The 14,375-nt window shown below is 40.3% G+C and overlaps 1 protein-coding gene across 1 annotated transcript in view; it reads right to left on the bottom strand.

The window, feature by feature from the left end:
• Window positions 1–7,065: 7,065 nt before the first annotated feature.
• LOC126267866 (odorant receptor Or2-like) overlaps window positions 7,066–14,375 on the bottom strand; it is a 64,435-nt gene continuing 57,125 nt past the window's right edge. The window contains exon 7 of the mRNA XM_049973175.1: window positions 7,066–7,122. Within this exon, the coding sequence (XP_049829132.1) occupies window positions 7,066–7,122 (57 nt within the window). The remainder of the gene's footprint in view (window positions 7,123–14,375) is intronic.

Below are 14,375 nucleotides of genomic sequence, written 5' to 3'. Positions count from 1 at the left end.
CTCCTTACACGAGGCATCACAACAACGTTTCACCAGGCAACACCCGTCAACTGCTGTTTGTGTGTGAGAAATCGGTTGGAAACTTTGCTCATGTCAGCGCGTTGTAGGTGTCACCACCGTCGCCAACCTTGTGTGAACGGTCTGAAAAGCTAATCGTTTGTATATCACAGCAGCTTCTTCCTGTCGGTTAAATTTCGTGTGTGCAGCTCGTCATCTTCGTGGTGTAGCAATTTTAATGGTCAGTAGTGTACTTAAACCTAACTAACCTTAGGACATCACACACATCCATGCCCTAGGCAGCATTCGAACCTGCGACCGCAGCGGACGCGCGTTCCAGACTGAAGCACCTAGAACCGCTCGGCCGCTGCGGCCGGCCGTAATCTCAAGGTGGTCCGTTCTTTGTATGTGTGGGTCGCAAAATAAATTCAGTGTTCAGCTGTGTCTCAGTGTTGCCGGAAGGGGACCAGCAATCTACAAGTTGCAACAGTAAATCTGGCGGGCAGACGCCGTTAACTCAGTAGATCTTTTTTACTAAATTCTCCCACCAGTTGGTTTCTGTGAGTTATAACATATGATGGGCAGTTTCTACTTTGCTCCTTAGCAATGATTATTAAATTATGACAATATTTGCTTTCTTCATGTCTGTTGTGTAGTTGCCGTTAACTCATTGTATCGTTTTCTAAATCCTGCCAGCAGTTGCTTTTTCTAAAATAGCAACAGTAAGTGTTCTTGGGAATAGCTGCCTCACCGTTCACTTCAGTCCACAGTTGATTTTCTCAAATTTTAATAGTAAATTGAAAGTGTTACTTAAAATTGGTACCATTAAATTGTTGTATTGATGTTTAGCAAACTGTGCCACTAGCGTTCTTTGGTAAGTTATACGCATGGGTGTTAGAGGTATGAGCTGCTCTCGTCTTGTATATTTTACTCTTGTGAAATTTTCTCCTTGTTTAAATGAAGTAGTTTGTTTGAATTCGAATGTGTTTTGCTACAGCATGTTACTATCAATACCACCCCCCCCCCAACCCCCACCGCTTTCTGTGTTGTCTAGCTGTAACATATTTGCCTCATATATACATTATTCTCTATCTGTTACGTTAAACTTCTTTATATTAGTTATAACTACCGTCAGTCTATGGGTAGCGTCCTCGGTCCCGGGTTCGAAACACGCCACTGCTAAAATTTTGATTAATAATGAGCGTTGGCGGCAGAAGACTTGCGGGATGAGGATGAAGAAGGCAATGGAAACCACTGCAGTAAAGACACGTAACCTGTATCCACAGGATATGTGGCCTGTAATTGCAAAAGTGTCACGAAGAGCCCTCCATTGGCAAAAGACTCCGGAATAGTGCCCCATTCGAATCTCCGGGAGCAGACTGCCAAGGGGGAGGCGCCCATGATAAAAAGGCTGAATAACCAACCGAAGGATAACGTTCTACGAGTCATGACGTGGAATGTCAGAATACTGAACGTGTTAGGGAGCTAGAAAATCTGACAAGGGAAATGCAAAGGATCAATCTAGATGCGGTAGGGGTCAGGGAGGTGAAATGGAAATAAGACTGGGATTTTTGGTCAGATGAGCATTGGGTAATATCAACAGCAGCAGAAAATGGTATTAAGGGAGTAGCATAAGTTATGAATAGGAAGGTAGCGCAGAGACTGTTTTACTGCGAGCAGTTCAGTGATAGGGTTGTTCTTATCAGAATAGACAGCAAACCAGCATCGACAAGGGTTGTTCAGGTATACATGCCGACGCCGGAAGCTGAAGATGAAGAGAGAGAGAGAAAGTATACGAGGGTATTGAAAGAGTAATACATCAGTAAAGGAAGAGGAAAACTTAAGTCATTGGGGACTGGAATGCAGTTGTAGGGGAAGGAGTAGAAGGAACGGTTACAGGAGAATATGGGTTTGGCACAACGAATGAAAGAGGAGAAAGACTAATTGAATTCTGTAACAAATTTCAGCTAGTAACGGCGTATACTCTGCTCAAGAATCACAGAGGAGCAGGTGTACTTGACAAAGGCTTGGTGATACGGGAAAGTTTCAGTTAGATTATATCATGGTCAGACAGAGATCCCGAACTCAGGTACTAGATTTTAAGGCGCAACCAGAAGCCGATGTATACTCAGATCACAATGGAGAACAGGCTAAAATTTAAGAGTCAGTCAGGAAGAATCAGTACGCAAAGAAATGGGATGCGGAAGTACTAAGGAATGACGAGTTGCGCTTGAAGTTCTCTAAGGCTATAGACACAGCAGTTCGGAATACGTCAGTAGGCAGTGCAGTTGAAGAGGAATAGACATCTCTAAAAAAATGAAAGGCAATCACAGAAGTTGGAAAGAAAAACATGGGTACAAAGAAAGTGACTGCGAAGAAACCGTGGGTAACAGGAGAATGCTTCAGTTGATCGTCGAAAGAAGAAACAAAAATATTCAAGAACATTCAGGGATGCAGAAATACAAGTCATGAGGAATGAAATAAATGGGAAGTACACGTAAGCTAAGATGAAATGGCTCCAGGAAACGGAGAACTCGAAAAAGAAATGATTGTCGGAAGGACTGACTCAGCGTATAGGAAAGTGAGAGCAACCTTGGGTTACAAGAAAGCAAGGCTGGTAACACAAAGAGTGCGACGGTAAGTGCACTTTTAAATGGTTCAAATGGCCCTGGGCATTATGGGACTTCTGAGGTCATCAGTCCCCTAGAACTTAGAACTACTTAAATCTAACTAACCTAAGGACATCACACACATCCATGCCCGAGGCAGGATTCGAACCTGCGACCATAGCGGTCGCGCGCTTCCAGACTGAAGCACCAGAACCGTTCGGCCACAAAGGCCAGCCACAATTAAACGTAGAGGAGAGAGCGGATAAGTTGGGTTGGGTTGTTTGGGGGAAGAGATCAAACTGCGAGGTCATCGGTCTCATCGGATTAGGGAAGGACGGGGAAGGAAGTCGGCCGTGCCCCTTCAAAGGAACCATCCCGAGAGGGTAAGTGGAAAGAGTATATTGAAAGACTCTATGAGGGGAAGATTTGTCTGATGTGATAGAAGAAGAAATAGGAGTTGACTTAGAGGAGATAGGGGATCCAGTATTAGAACCGGAGATTACGAGATATCTTAAGAACAAATAAGGCAGAAGGGATAGATAACATTCCATCAGAATTTCTGAAATGACTGGAAGTGGCAACAAAGCTGTTATTTACGTTGGAGTGCAAAAAATATGAGTCTGACAACATACCATCAGACTTTTGTAAAAATATCATCCACACAATATTGAAGCGTAAGATCTGACAAGCGTGAGACTTATCGCTCAATCAGCTTAACAGCTCATGCATCCAAGTTTCTGACAAGAGTTATATACAGAATGGAAAAGAAAACTGACGATGTAGTAGATGTCGATCAGTTTGGTGTTATGACACGCAAAGGCACCATATAGGCAATTCTGTCGTTGCGGTAGATAATGGAAGCAAGACAAAAGAAAAATGAAGAGACGGTTCATAGGATTTGTCGACCTGAAAGAAGCATTCTACAATGTAAACTGGTGTAAAACGTTCAAAATTCTGAGTAAAATAGGGGTAAGCTACAGGGAGAGACCGGGTAATATACACTGCGTATAAGAGCCAAGATGGTTCAAATGGCTCTGAGCACTATGGGACTTACCTTCTGAGGTCATCAATCCCCAAGAACTGAAAACTACTTAAACCTAACTAACCTAAAAGAGTGTAAGACAAGAATGTAGTCTTTCGCCCCTACTATTCAATCTGTACATCGAGGAACCAATGACGGAAATAACAGAAAGATAGAGGAGTGGGATTAAAATTCAAGGTGAATGGGTACCAGCTATACGACAGTGCTATCCTGAGTGAAAGTGAAGAATAATTACATGATCTATTGAATAGAATGAACTGTCTAATGAGTACATAATATGGACTGAAAGTAAATCGAAGGAAGACGAATGTAATGAGAAACAGCAGGAATAAGAACAGCGAAAAGATTTACATCAGGATTGATGATTACGAAGTAGATGAAGTTAAGGAATTCTGATACGTAGGCGGCAACGTAACCAATGACGGACGGAGCAAGGTGGACATCAAAAACAGAGTAGCACTGGCAAAAGGGGTATTCCTGACCAACAGAAATCTACTAGGCCTTAATCTGAGGATAAAATTTATGGGTATGTACGTTTGCGGTACAGCATTGTATGGTAGTGAGACATGGACTGTGGGAAAACCCGAGCAAAAGAGAACTGAAGCTCCTAGAGGAGAATGTTGAAAATTAGGTTGACTAATAGAGCAAGGAATGAAGAAGATCCTCGCAGAAACGGAGAGAAAAGGAATATATGTAAAACACTGACCAGGAGATGGGTCATGATGATAGGATATTTGTTAGGGCATAAGCGAAGACTTCCATGGTACCAGAGGGAGCTGCAGAGGGCAAAAACTGTAGAGGGAGACGGAGATGAGAATATGTGCAGTAAACGGTTGAGGGCGTGGATTGCAAGTGCTGCTCTGATATAAAGAGGTTGGCATAGGAAAGGAATTCGTGGCGGGCCGCGTCGAACCTGTCAGAAGGCTGATGCTGATGATAAAAAAAAAAGAAAAAAAGTTAATCTAGGGCTATATTTCTTTGTTCTACTAAGAGTGCTTGTAAAATTTATCAACAAAGCAGAAACTGATAGTTTCGGTAATTATAGCTTCATAGGCTACAGTGGTTTGCAAATTCTGTCGCTAGTTTATCTTTTGCAAAACGGACTGAAGCTGCTAAGTGAATGCGTCACTTTCAAAGCAAACCTGGGAGGCACATTACAGATCTAAGAATGGTGCAGAGAATTTTAAACTATAGACTGGTCGTATGCAAAGCACATATAAAATACAATTACAAAAGTGAACATAAAATTTCGACTTTAAGAAAATGCCTGTTTGGAAAACGGCACGTGCCTCAGAGCCTGAAAGCTCTGTGAGGCTTACTGTCCTTTCACACACTTGATACTGGTATCCACAGAACAGAGTGCCGACCAACCATAGTACAGACGTGCTGGAGGGGAGCCTTGTCAGGCGATCATGCAGTGAATGGGAACATACCCTGCAATTACGTAATCTTCTGGATTTTGCGGCGCTTCTTGCTTTCCATGCGTGCTAAGAGAGATTTGAGAGAAATGATGCCTTATGCAAGACACCATTTAATTACTTTAACTCAAACAAGCTGCAGCGCTTTCTGTGGTACCTTCAGCGTGTTTTATCTACCTTTTTCACATAATGCTCTCAGTTATGTATCATGGTTGCTTTGTATCTACCATACACTCTGCTACTCGTCAAGATTTACTTTATTAATGCTGTAGATTTCATCACTTTGATTCTGAGAAATTAAAACATTAAATTTTTTACTGTTACTGCTTTTAGCTGTTACACACGCATCTGATATACAGGGTGGTCCATTGATCGTGAGCGGGCCGAATATCTCACGAAATAAGCGTCAAACGAAAAACCTATAACGAACGAAAAACGTGGTCCAACTAAAACATTCATATTTCTTTACGTACTGCACGAATATGTAATAAAAATTGGGGTTCCTATTTTAAAAAACAAAGTTGATATCCGTTTGACCTGTGGCAGCGCCATCTAGCGGCCCAACCATAGCGCCATCTGGTTTCCCCCTTCAAGCTAGATAAGTTTCGTTCTTTGTAGTTTTTTCGTTTGATGCTTATTTCGTGAGATATGTGGCCCGGTCACGATCAATGGACCATGCTGTATTTTTCAGGTAAACTCAAGTTCGCGAAGTTTAAATCTTTCCCAGCGTGCAGATTGTTCCACCAAATTTTGGACGGACTATGTATGTTTCTAACTTACTGTCGCGGAATTTCGGCAAAGAAACTTCTGGTAATCTTAAGGTGTATTCTGAAGATGGCACAAAGCTTCGCATAAATAACGCAGCAGCAAGATACAGACATCCAACACGTCACCCGAAATTTTACTGAAAAATTGTATTTTTATAAAATATACCAGAGGAAAATGTAACAATTAAGACTGGCAATAGCAAAAAAAGGTTTTTAAATTCGTGAAAAAAGGAATTCGAAGGTAGAGCACAAAATAAGCCATAATAATTGTAGAATCCTTGGATGATATAAAACTACTATCACACATATCTCATAGCATCACGTGAGAAAGAAAATAAATTAAATCCACTGAAGTTAATACAGAAAGTGCTGAACCATGTTTGGGTTAAATAAAGCAGAATCAAACGATGTCTTACAGGATGAATGTCTCCACAGTTTTTCTGTGAGTGACGTTCCTTTGACATTCCATAGTACACAAACATAGGGGAATCAAATGACACGTCTTTATCTGAAGCGGAAGAAGTGTCACATTGCATTAAAAGCTTTGAAGGTAGTGGACAATAAAGGGTTACATAGGCTGAATGTGTGCTGCTTTTCTCATTACTTGTTGTCTTCCTTTATTGTTTGTACTATTGTAAAAGTAACAACCTAAGTAGTTATAAGCTACACAGTCAAAGTAATTTACTCATATATTGTCTCATATATTATAAAGATACGTAAGTTATTAGCCGTTGCATTACTTATCTCTAAACCGAATTCTATGAAGTCCATTGGGTGAAAGTCTGTGGTAGAATTTATCACATACTCAATTATGGTATTCAGTTCTAAGAGCGAAATCTTCTGCTGGAATTATCAGTAAACTATTATGGTAGTTGTAAATTAATGCCGTGGGGTAGCGTTGTCATTTATGACGGCACAAACATGACATATATAATTTTGTCGCTAAACGTATAACCCGGCGAAGTGTAAGGCACGTGATTTGACCTAATGTAAAACAATATGATCAATTTAATAATTAGTGCAGATTATTTAAACAATCTCATATCAGTGTTTTAATAGCATTGTATCCTTCATGGCGCGTATTTCTTCTGTGGTTGTGACGGGCAAACAGTGGCAGAACCCCTAAACCCAGATAAAGTTTTGAGGCAGACAATTATCTGATAATCATAACCTGACGATATTCCATTACATTTCCAAAAAAGATTGATGTAATTGAGGCACCACGACCTCAGTTATTCGGAGCTCAGCTGATTCAGCAGCGCGAAGTACGAATAGGAGGCGTTCATCAGCTGCAAAAGAAATCATTTGGTTAATCACATGCAAGAAGAAAGAAGAAGTAACATCGGCGATACTAAAGGTACGTAATTGTTAACATGGTAATGATTGTGGCAGATTAAACTGTCCTTTAAGTCATGTGAAAGAGCTATCAGTCGTTGGGTAGAAGACATGACGTATCTTTCAGTGAACATGGGTAATAAGACGGAGAGTAAACAGCCATATGTCATCTACGGCTGATACAAAAAATTACCCGAAATATTAATTGTATTTCTAGCACAAACACCGCTGCCAACGCAGTACAATAGATCCAGCGCTTGTAATTATATGTAACCTCATACTGCTAATGAAAATAACTTTTAATTAAAGTGGTTGTCTTATGAAACACGTTATATAGATGACAAAAATGTTTAGTGAACAGATTATTTAATTCAAGTAGACAGGTTGTGTTGCATGTGGATTTGTAAATATATATGCCTTTCTACAATTCTCTAATGTAAGAGACAATGGAACATTCTCTACATATAAAAGACAATGTCCTGACTGACTGACTCTTTGCTGCCCAGCCAAAACCGCTAACGATAGAAACTTGAATTTTGGGGAAGGTGTGGATTTTATACTGTAGGCGTCGTTCAAGAAGGGATTTTTCAAACTTTCAACTCTTCAGTTTGAATTAGGGGATCACGTTTTCAAAAACAATTCGCTATTAAGGCAATTTTGAAGCTACACCTACGAAAATTGGTATTTGGTTTCTAGGTCAGCAATAAAGAAATACATGTTTCATCGTCTTTGGAAATTTAACACTGTGGGTGTGAAATAGTGCTTGAAAGATTTTGTTTGAAAATATTCTTTATTGAAGAATTGCTAAAGTATTTATAAATGTACATCTATAAACAATGGTGTTTGACTTCTCGGTTACAAATAAAGAAATACGTGTTTCAATTTTTTTTGTAAGTTCAACCCAATATGAGGTGCACCAGGAGATGAAAATATTTCATTGTGCAAGCATTTTTGAGGATAAATCTATTAAAAACTTGTATTTGGTTTCCCTGTTAGAAATAATAAAACATACACATGTCATTGTTTCTGGAAATGCAAGCCCTATGGGTGTGAATTGGGTATGTAACGTTTTATAGAAATATTTCATTGCCAAAGTATTTTTAAAGCTAACTTTTTGGAAATTGGTGTTGGCTTCTTGGTTAGAGATGAAAAAAAAGTATTTCATTGTTTTGAAAATTCAACCCCTCAAATGGCTCAGACCGATTCACTGACTCATCACCGCTCACCCCAAACCACTAAGGATAGAAACTTGAAATTTGGAAAGTGTGTGGATCTTATACTGTAGGCGTCGTTTAAGAAGGGATTGTCAGAAATTCCATTCCTAAGGGAATGAAATAGGGGATGAAAGGCTTTTTGGAAGTATGCTATTCTTAAGAGAATTTTGAAGCTAGAACTACAGAAATTGGTATTTCGTTTCTCAGTCAGAAAATAAAAAAACACATATTTCAGCATATTTGGAAATTCTAACACAAGATGGTAAAATAGTGGGTGAAAGTTCGTTTGAAAATGAATAGTTCCTAAAGCACTACAAAAGGACTTTTAAGGCTACGTCTCCGACAGTTGGTATTTGACTTCTAGCTTAGAAATAGAAATAAATCATACGTGTTTCAATATTTCTGGAAAGTCAGCCGCTAGGGAAGTGCAGTAGGGGATGAAAATTTATAAGAAAATATTTCGTTATATTGAAAAAAATTTAAAGCTAAATTTATGAAAGTTAGTATTTTGCTTCTCAATTAGATATAAAGAAATATTTGTTGGAGGATGGCAGTTGCTATGGAAATATCTCCACGCCATAATACCTCGACAGTCGTTTATCAATACTACTAGCAGAAGATAACAAACTTATCTAAGGGTCTCTTCTGGCGCCAGGTTAGCTTTCGGTGGCATGTTACACTACTGGGTGACTTATATTCAAGGTCAGCCACCAATGCGAAGGCTGTGCCAAATGCAAACGAATCTCCTCTTTATTATATTATTAATCCAGCCACCTGAGCCTCCTCATTTGAGGTCTGATCTTCATAGTAAAAGGATGAAGAACCAAGAAGAAACAGCAAGCTCCCCCAGTTATAAGAACAATACAACTGTTAGATATGAACGCAAATGTCTAATATCATTATAATTAATTTTAATACTGTTATTAATAAATATATACTCCATTAAAAGTATGGTTTGTTATTGTTCCAGGAAGCAAACGCGCCTCTGTTGTCGTAGTTAAAGAACTACTACACACTATTAGCCACACTCACACAGAAGCAGAGTCCCATGGATGGTCTTCCTTATTTATTGGAGCTGGTGTTCAATTATACTGTATCACGGCTGTATACTCAGTAGCAGCCACTATCACAGTCCACCAACATGCAGGCAAGTTCCTCAAAAGCAGTACGAATCACCAGCACTTATAATGGGACAGCAAGTCGGTCTAAATGTGTAAATGGGGATGTATCATCAGCTAACGACTTTGTTGTGTTGGTTGAAGTAGAAAACACATAATACATTGGTACCAGAGGGCAATATTCATGACAAAAGGGGGACTATTTGTGCAATATTATGGGGTATATAAAGAAAAAGATGGCAGATGGCAGAAAAATGTGATCTATCACATACTACAATAGACGTTCATATTTATGGCCATAAGGTGTCAATAGTAGAGCATCTAATCAGGCAGTGCTGGAATTAACATAATAGGACACAACCATGTAGTTAAAACATTCAGTATTGTACTACAAGGATTGGCACAGAAGGTTGTGCGATTAGCATCCCTAAGTGAAAAGTAGTTGCCTATGAGTGTGTTGACTGTTTGAGCAAAAGTAGTATATGTACCAGGTGAAGTGGTGTATCAACACCTTCATTCCATTTGTGCCAGGTGTGTAAGTGCAGAAACTGTCAACTCCGTAGATACTTAGTTCACTGAAGGAATTCCTATGCAGTGAACGCTGCCTATTGGACCATAGAGGGTACAAGGTGATTTTAAGGCATACAGATGACAGCTGTGTACAGACTTTTGTGCTGCCAGTACAAAATGAAATTTTTACATAAAAAATAAACAAATCACAATGTGTATCTTACAAAATTGTTATTTCACATACACCCCACATCCTCTGTAATTTACCTGTAAAAGTACGTATATAGCTTCGTATCAAACGTCAGTGTGCTCAAGTGCCACCACTACCGCCACCTTTGCTGCCGCCACCACTACCTCCGCCAGCGCTACTGGTGCTTTCACCAGCATCTCTGTTGCGCCGCCACCTCTGGTACTGCTGCCAGTGCCATTGTGTTAACACTTGTGCACAAGTGTCCGATACAGACATACAATAATAGCCACAGGCTTGCTGCTTATTCGGCCCTGATAACCAGCCTTCCTCGGGGAGCATATCACAGTAACAAACAGATGGAGCGAGACTCATCTATCTCACCATAACATGAAACACAAGTTCTTGAAAAGATGTATCTACTCTGGCTTAGTTAATAACATCCCATACATTACCAGATATTCCCTAGGCCACTGTGACCTACACACATTTTAATACAATTTTTAAACACAATGTTTAGAATAGAATCACTTATTATTTCCCTTTTTACAACGAAGACCATGCAGTTTAATAGGAGTCACATCACCGTGGCACTATGCATTCACATTATGTTTGTAGCAGGAGTAATACATAACAAGAAACATGTCAGTTTCAAACATTCGAGTCTGCAGGTTAAATCTCTGTGAAATATCACATAGTAATGGTGTAAAGTGTGTAGGAAAAAAGTAATAGTCTACACCATTGAAACTACGATGTCTTTCAGTAAGTATCTTAGAAATTTTCAAAAGCAATATTCCTTGATTTCACCTGCTAGAACATGTAATAAGGAAATCATAGTGCTCCTGCTGAAGCTTTGTAAAATGTTGGAGAATATCTCAAAGTTTATTTAGTTTACCTGTGTGATGGACGTTATGGCGCAAGAGATTACATCGCCATGCTGAGTTTTATACAGTTCACCATCTTAAGTGAAGGATTTGTCACTGTGGAGATGCCCAAGGTTTAAGTGCAGTTCACAAAACCTGTCTATATCGGTGTGTGTGTTTTAGACCTCTCCAGACGCCACATGTACCATTTCCAGAACGAGTTTGTGAAACAAAATTTCTTCGATCCAAAGTAGCTTTCCATCGACACAGATATTTTCACCTATTAGGTGAAAGGGTGTGATCAATACGAAGTTAATAGCTATGATCACGACTGACCTGACACGTCTTGATATGCGATGTTTTTGGAATAACACACGAAACAAGAAGGTTATCGGCCAAATGAACGACGAGGAAAATGGTTCACATATTGTGGAGTTTGTGGGACTCAACTCGACAATGTACTCATATCGTACCAGATGCGGGCGCCACCCTGAGGGCAGCTAAGAGTGAGAATCGTGCGGCCTCGAAGGTGCTCAGCATTGAGGGTTAGAATAGATGCCTGCTCAAGGGCACTGGCGCCGCTCCGCATATGGTGTGCCAGGTAACTTGTAGTCGTGAGGCCATGAGGTACTTCCTGCACCGCTGACGAAAAACGGCTCTCGTGTCATGACGATAAATGGTTCATCTGTGGAGATGAGCTCTGCACCTTCCCATATGCACACTATTCATTGAGTGATTGAGTGTGTGGCTGTACATTTGTTTGAAAATAGTAGACGTATGAGGTAGTATGTACAGAATAATTGGATGAAGCGTTTGTCATAGTTGTGTGTTTGTTAGTATGCATGCCTGATTGCGCACTATGTATGCATATACTGCTTACATTGTGTAATAAACAGCACACCAAATTTGTCCTTAAATTTTGTATATATTTGTGTGTGTGCAATTTGTTTTCGCCTGATGCTGATAGTTCCTGTTTCGCTCGATGGTCGTGCCGCCTAAGGCGTCTTGTCGCGGTTCGCGCCGTTTTCTGTCGATATTAGCTCACCCTACCAGAAATCCTTGTATTTTTTCCATTTCACTTCACTGACCCCTACTGTATCTAGATTGTGTCTTTGCATTTCCTTTTTCAGATTTTCTAGTTTCCCTAACAGGTTCAAGCTTCTGACTTTACACCCCCGACTGGTAGAACTTTATCCTTGCGTTGGTTATTCAATCTTTATCTCATGTTCCCCTTCCCATTGGCAGTCCCCTAAGGAGATCCGAATGGGCGCCTATTTGGGAATCACACACCACATGTTGTGTGAATACACGTTACTTATCTTTAATGCAGTGGTTTCCATTCCAGTATCCTCATGCCGTTGATCATTGCTGGTTTTTCACCTTTAGGGGTAGTTTCCCACCCCAAGGGCAAGAGAGTGACCTGCACCTTCGTCCGCTCCTCCGCCCATTTAGGCAACGCCGTCGGCAGAATAAGGGTGACTTCTTATACCGGACGTCTTCAGTCGCCAATCCCGATTATTAATCGAAACTTAAGCAGTCGCGTGTTTGAACACGGGACCGAGGATAGTTTGATTACTAGTCAAAGACCCTATCTCTAGACGATGAGTTCACCTAAATGCTGTATGTAGAAAGAAAACGTAAATATTCTAAATAGAAATAAGTGGGAAACGAAGTATTTAAGTCCATCTGGATTCAGTGTAATGTCGCAGATAGTCGTAAGTCACCAGTAAAAATAATAACTTCATAAATAAAACCAATGAATATGTGTAAAACAAATTGCAAAACCTCGCCAAAGTGGTAAATTGTTGTACATGAAAGACAGATTTGTGGAACAACACACTGTGTTTGTATGTTACAGAAAGAAGTAGCTTTGTAAATAAAGGAATAAGTTTGTTGACGAACAGCAACTAATTACTGCATAAAAATTTTATTGCAAAAAAGAAAATTGTTTATAAGGAACAATTAGTTAATGTGTTACACCATTGTTACTATTTCCATACCGTACCACTACATTATTATTGTTTGCAGCAAATCCTAATCCTTCCCCATGAAGGACAGGCCTCAAATCAAGAGGCCTATACAACTGAACTTCTTGTAAAAGATGATGAGGGAGAATGGGATCACAAATCTTATCGGTCCAGGAGGGGGGTGGGAGGCGTCGGGTGAAGGAAAGGATTTCCCAGCTTTTTAATGTAGTCCCACAACACTAGACATTTAAGGATTTCCCAGCTTTTTAATGTAGTCCCACAACACTAGACATTTCCAGCTAGTATTATGTCATATGACCAATATCAAGTTACATCATGATCTTGAACAGCACTTGCCAAGGTGTGTGGATAGTGCAGGTGTGTATGACCTTGATTATTTCCCCAGAGGACGGGAGTGTGAGGTGACCTTGAATATAGATATAGTGCAAGTGTTAGCCTGTGTAATATGACACCAGAAATCATCAGCGACCTTGAGATAAGATCGTTAATTCACGAAAGACCATCCAGCAGTTGTCATTTGAACTGGATGGAGGAATGGAACATCCTGCCACGATAGCCCACTGTCAATCTTGCGGGCAGCATGGACGCACATTAGAGTACGCTTTGATCATAGATCCTGCTAGGAAACACGTCCCACCTTTTGTAACGTTCAGAGGACCATCATAAATCGCAGTGAGTTCAGAACAGTTATTGTCTTTGACAAAAGTGTCATTTCTGCTCGTTCAATTGCGTATTTCGTTATTGCTTGTTTATTAAATTGTAATCGTTGGTGTAAGTTTCATCGCACTATGTTTCTTGACAGTGAGACATCATGAAAAAGTTACACTACTGGTCATTAAAATTGCTACACCATGAAGATGACGTGCTACAGGCGCGAAATTTAACCGACAGGAATAAGATGCTGAGATATTCAAATGATTAGCTTTTCAGAGAATTCACACAAGGCTGGCGCCGGTGGCGAGAAATACAACGCGCTGACATGAGGAAAGTTTCCAACCGATTTCTCATACACAAACAGCAGTTGATCGACGTCGACTGGTGAAAAATTGTTGTGATACCTCGTGTAAGGAGGAGAAATGCGTACCATCACGTTTCCGACTTTGATAAAGGTCGGATTGTGGCCTATCGCCATTGCGGTTTATCTTATCAGGACACTGCTGCCCGCTTTGGTCGAGATCCAATGACTGTTGGCAGAATATGGAATCGGTGGGTCCAGGAGGGTATTACGGAACGCCGTGCTGGATCCCAACGGCCTCGTATCACTAGCAGTCGAGATGACAGGCATCTTATCCGCATGGCTGTAACGGATCGTGCAGCTACGTCTCGA

Source organism: Schistocerca gregaria, chromosome 4 (genome assembly GCF_023897955.1).
Source record: "Schistocerca gregaria isolate iqSchGreg1 chromosome 4, iqSchGreg1.2, whole genome shotgun sequence".
Classification (NCBI taxonomy): domain Eukaryota; kingdom Metazoa; phylum Arthropoda; class Insecta; order Orthoptera; family Acrididae; genus Schistocerca; species Schistocerca gregaria.
This window is presented reverse-complemented; position numbering and strand designations above follow the sequence as displayed.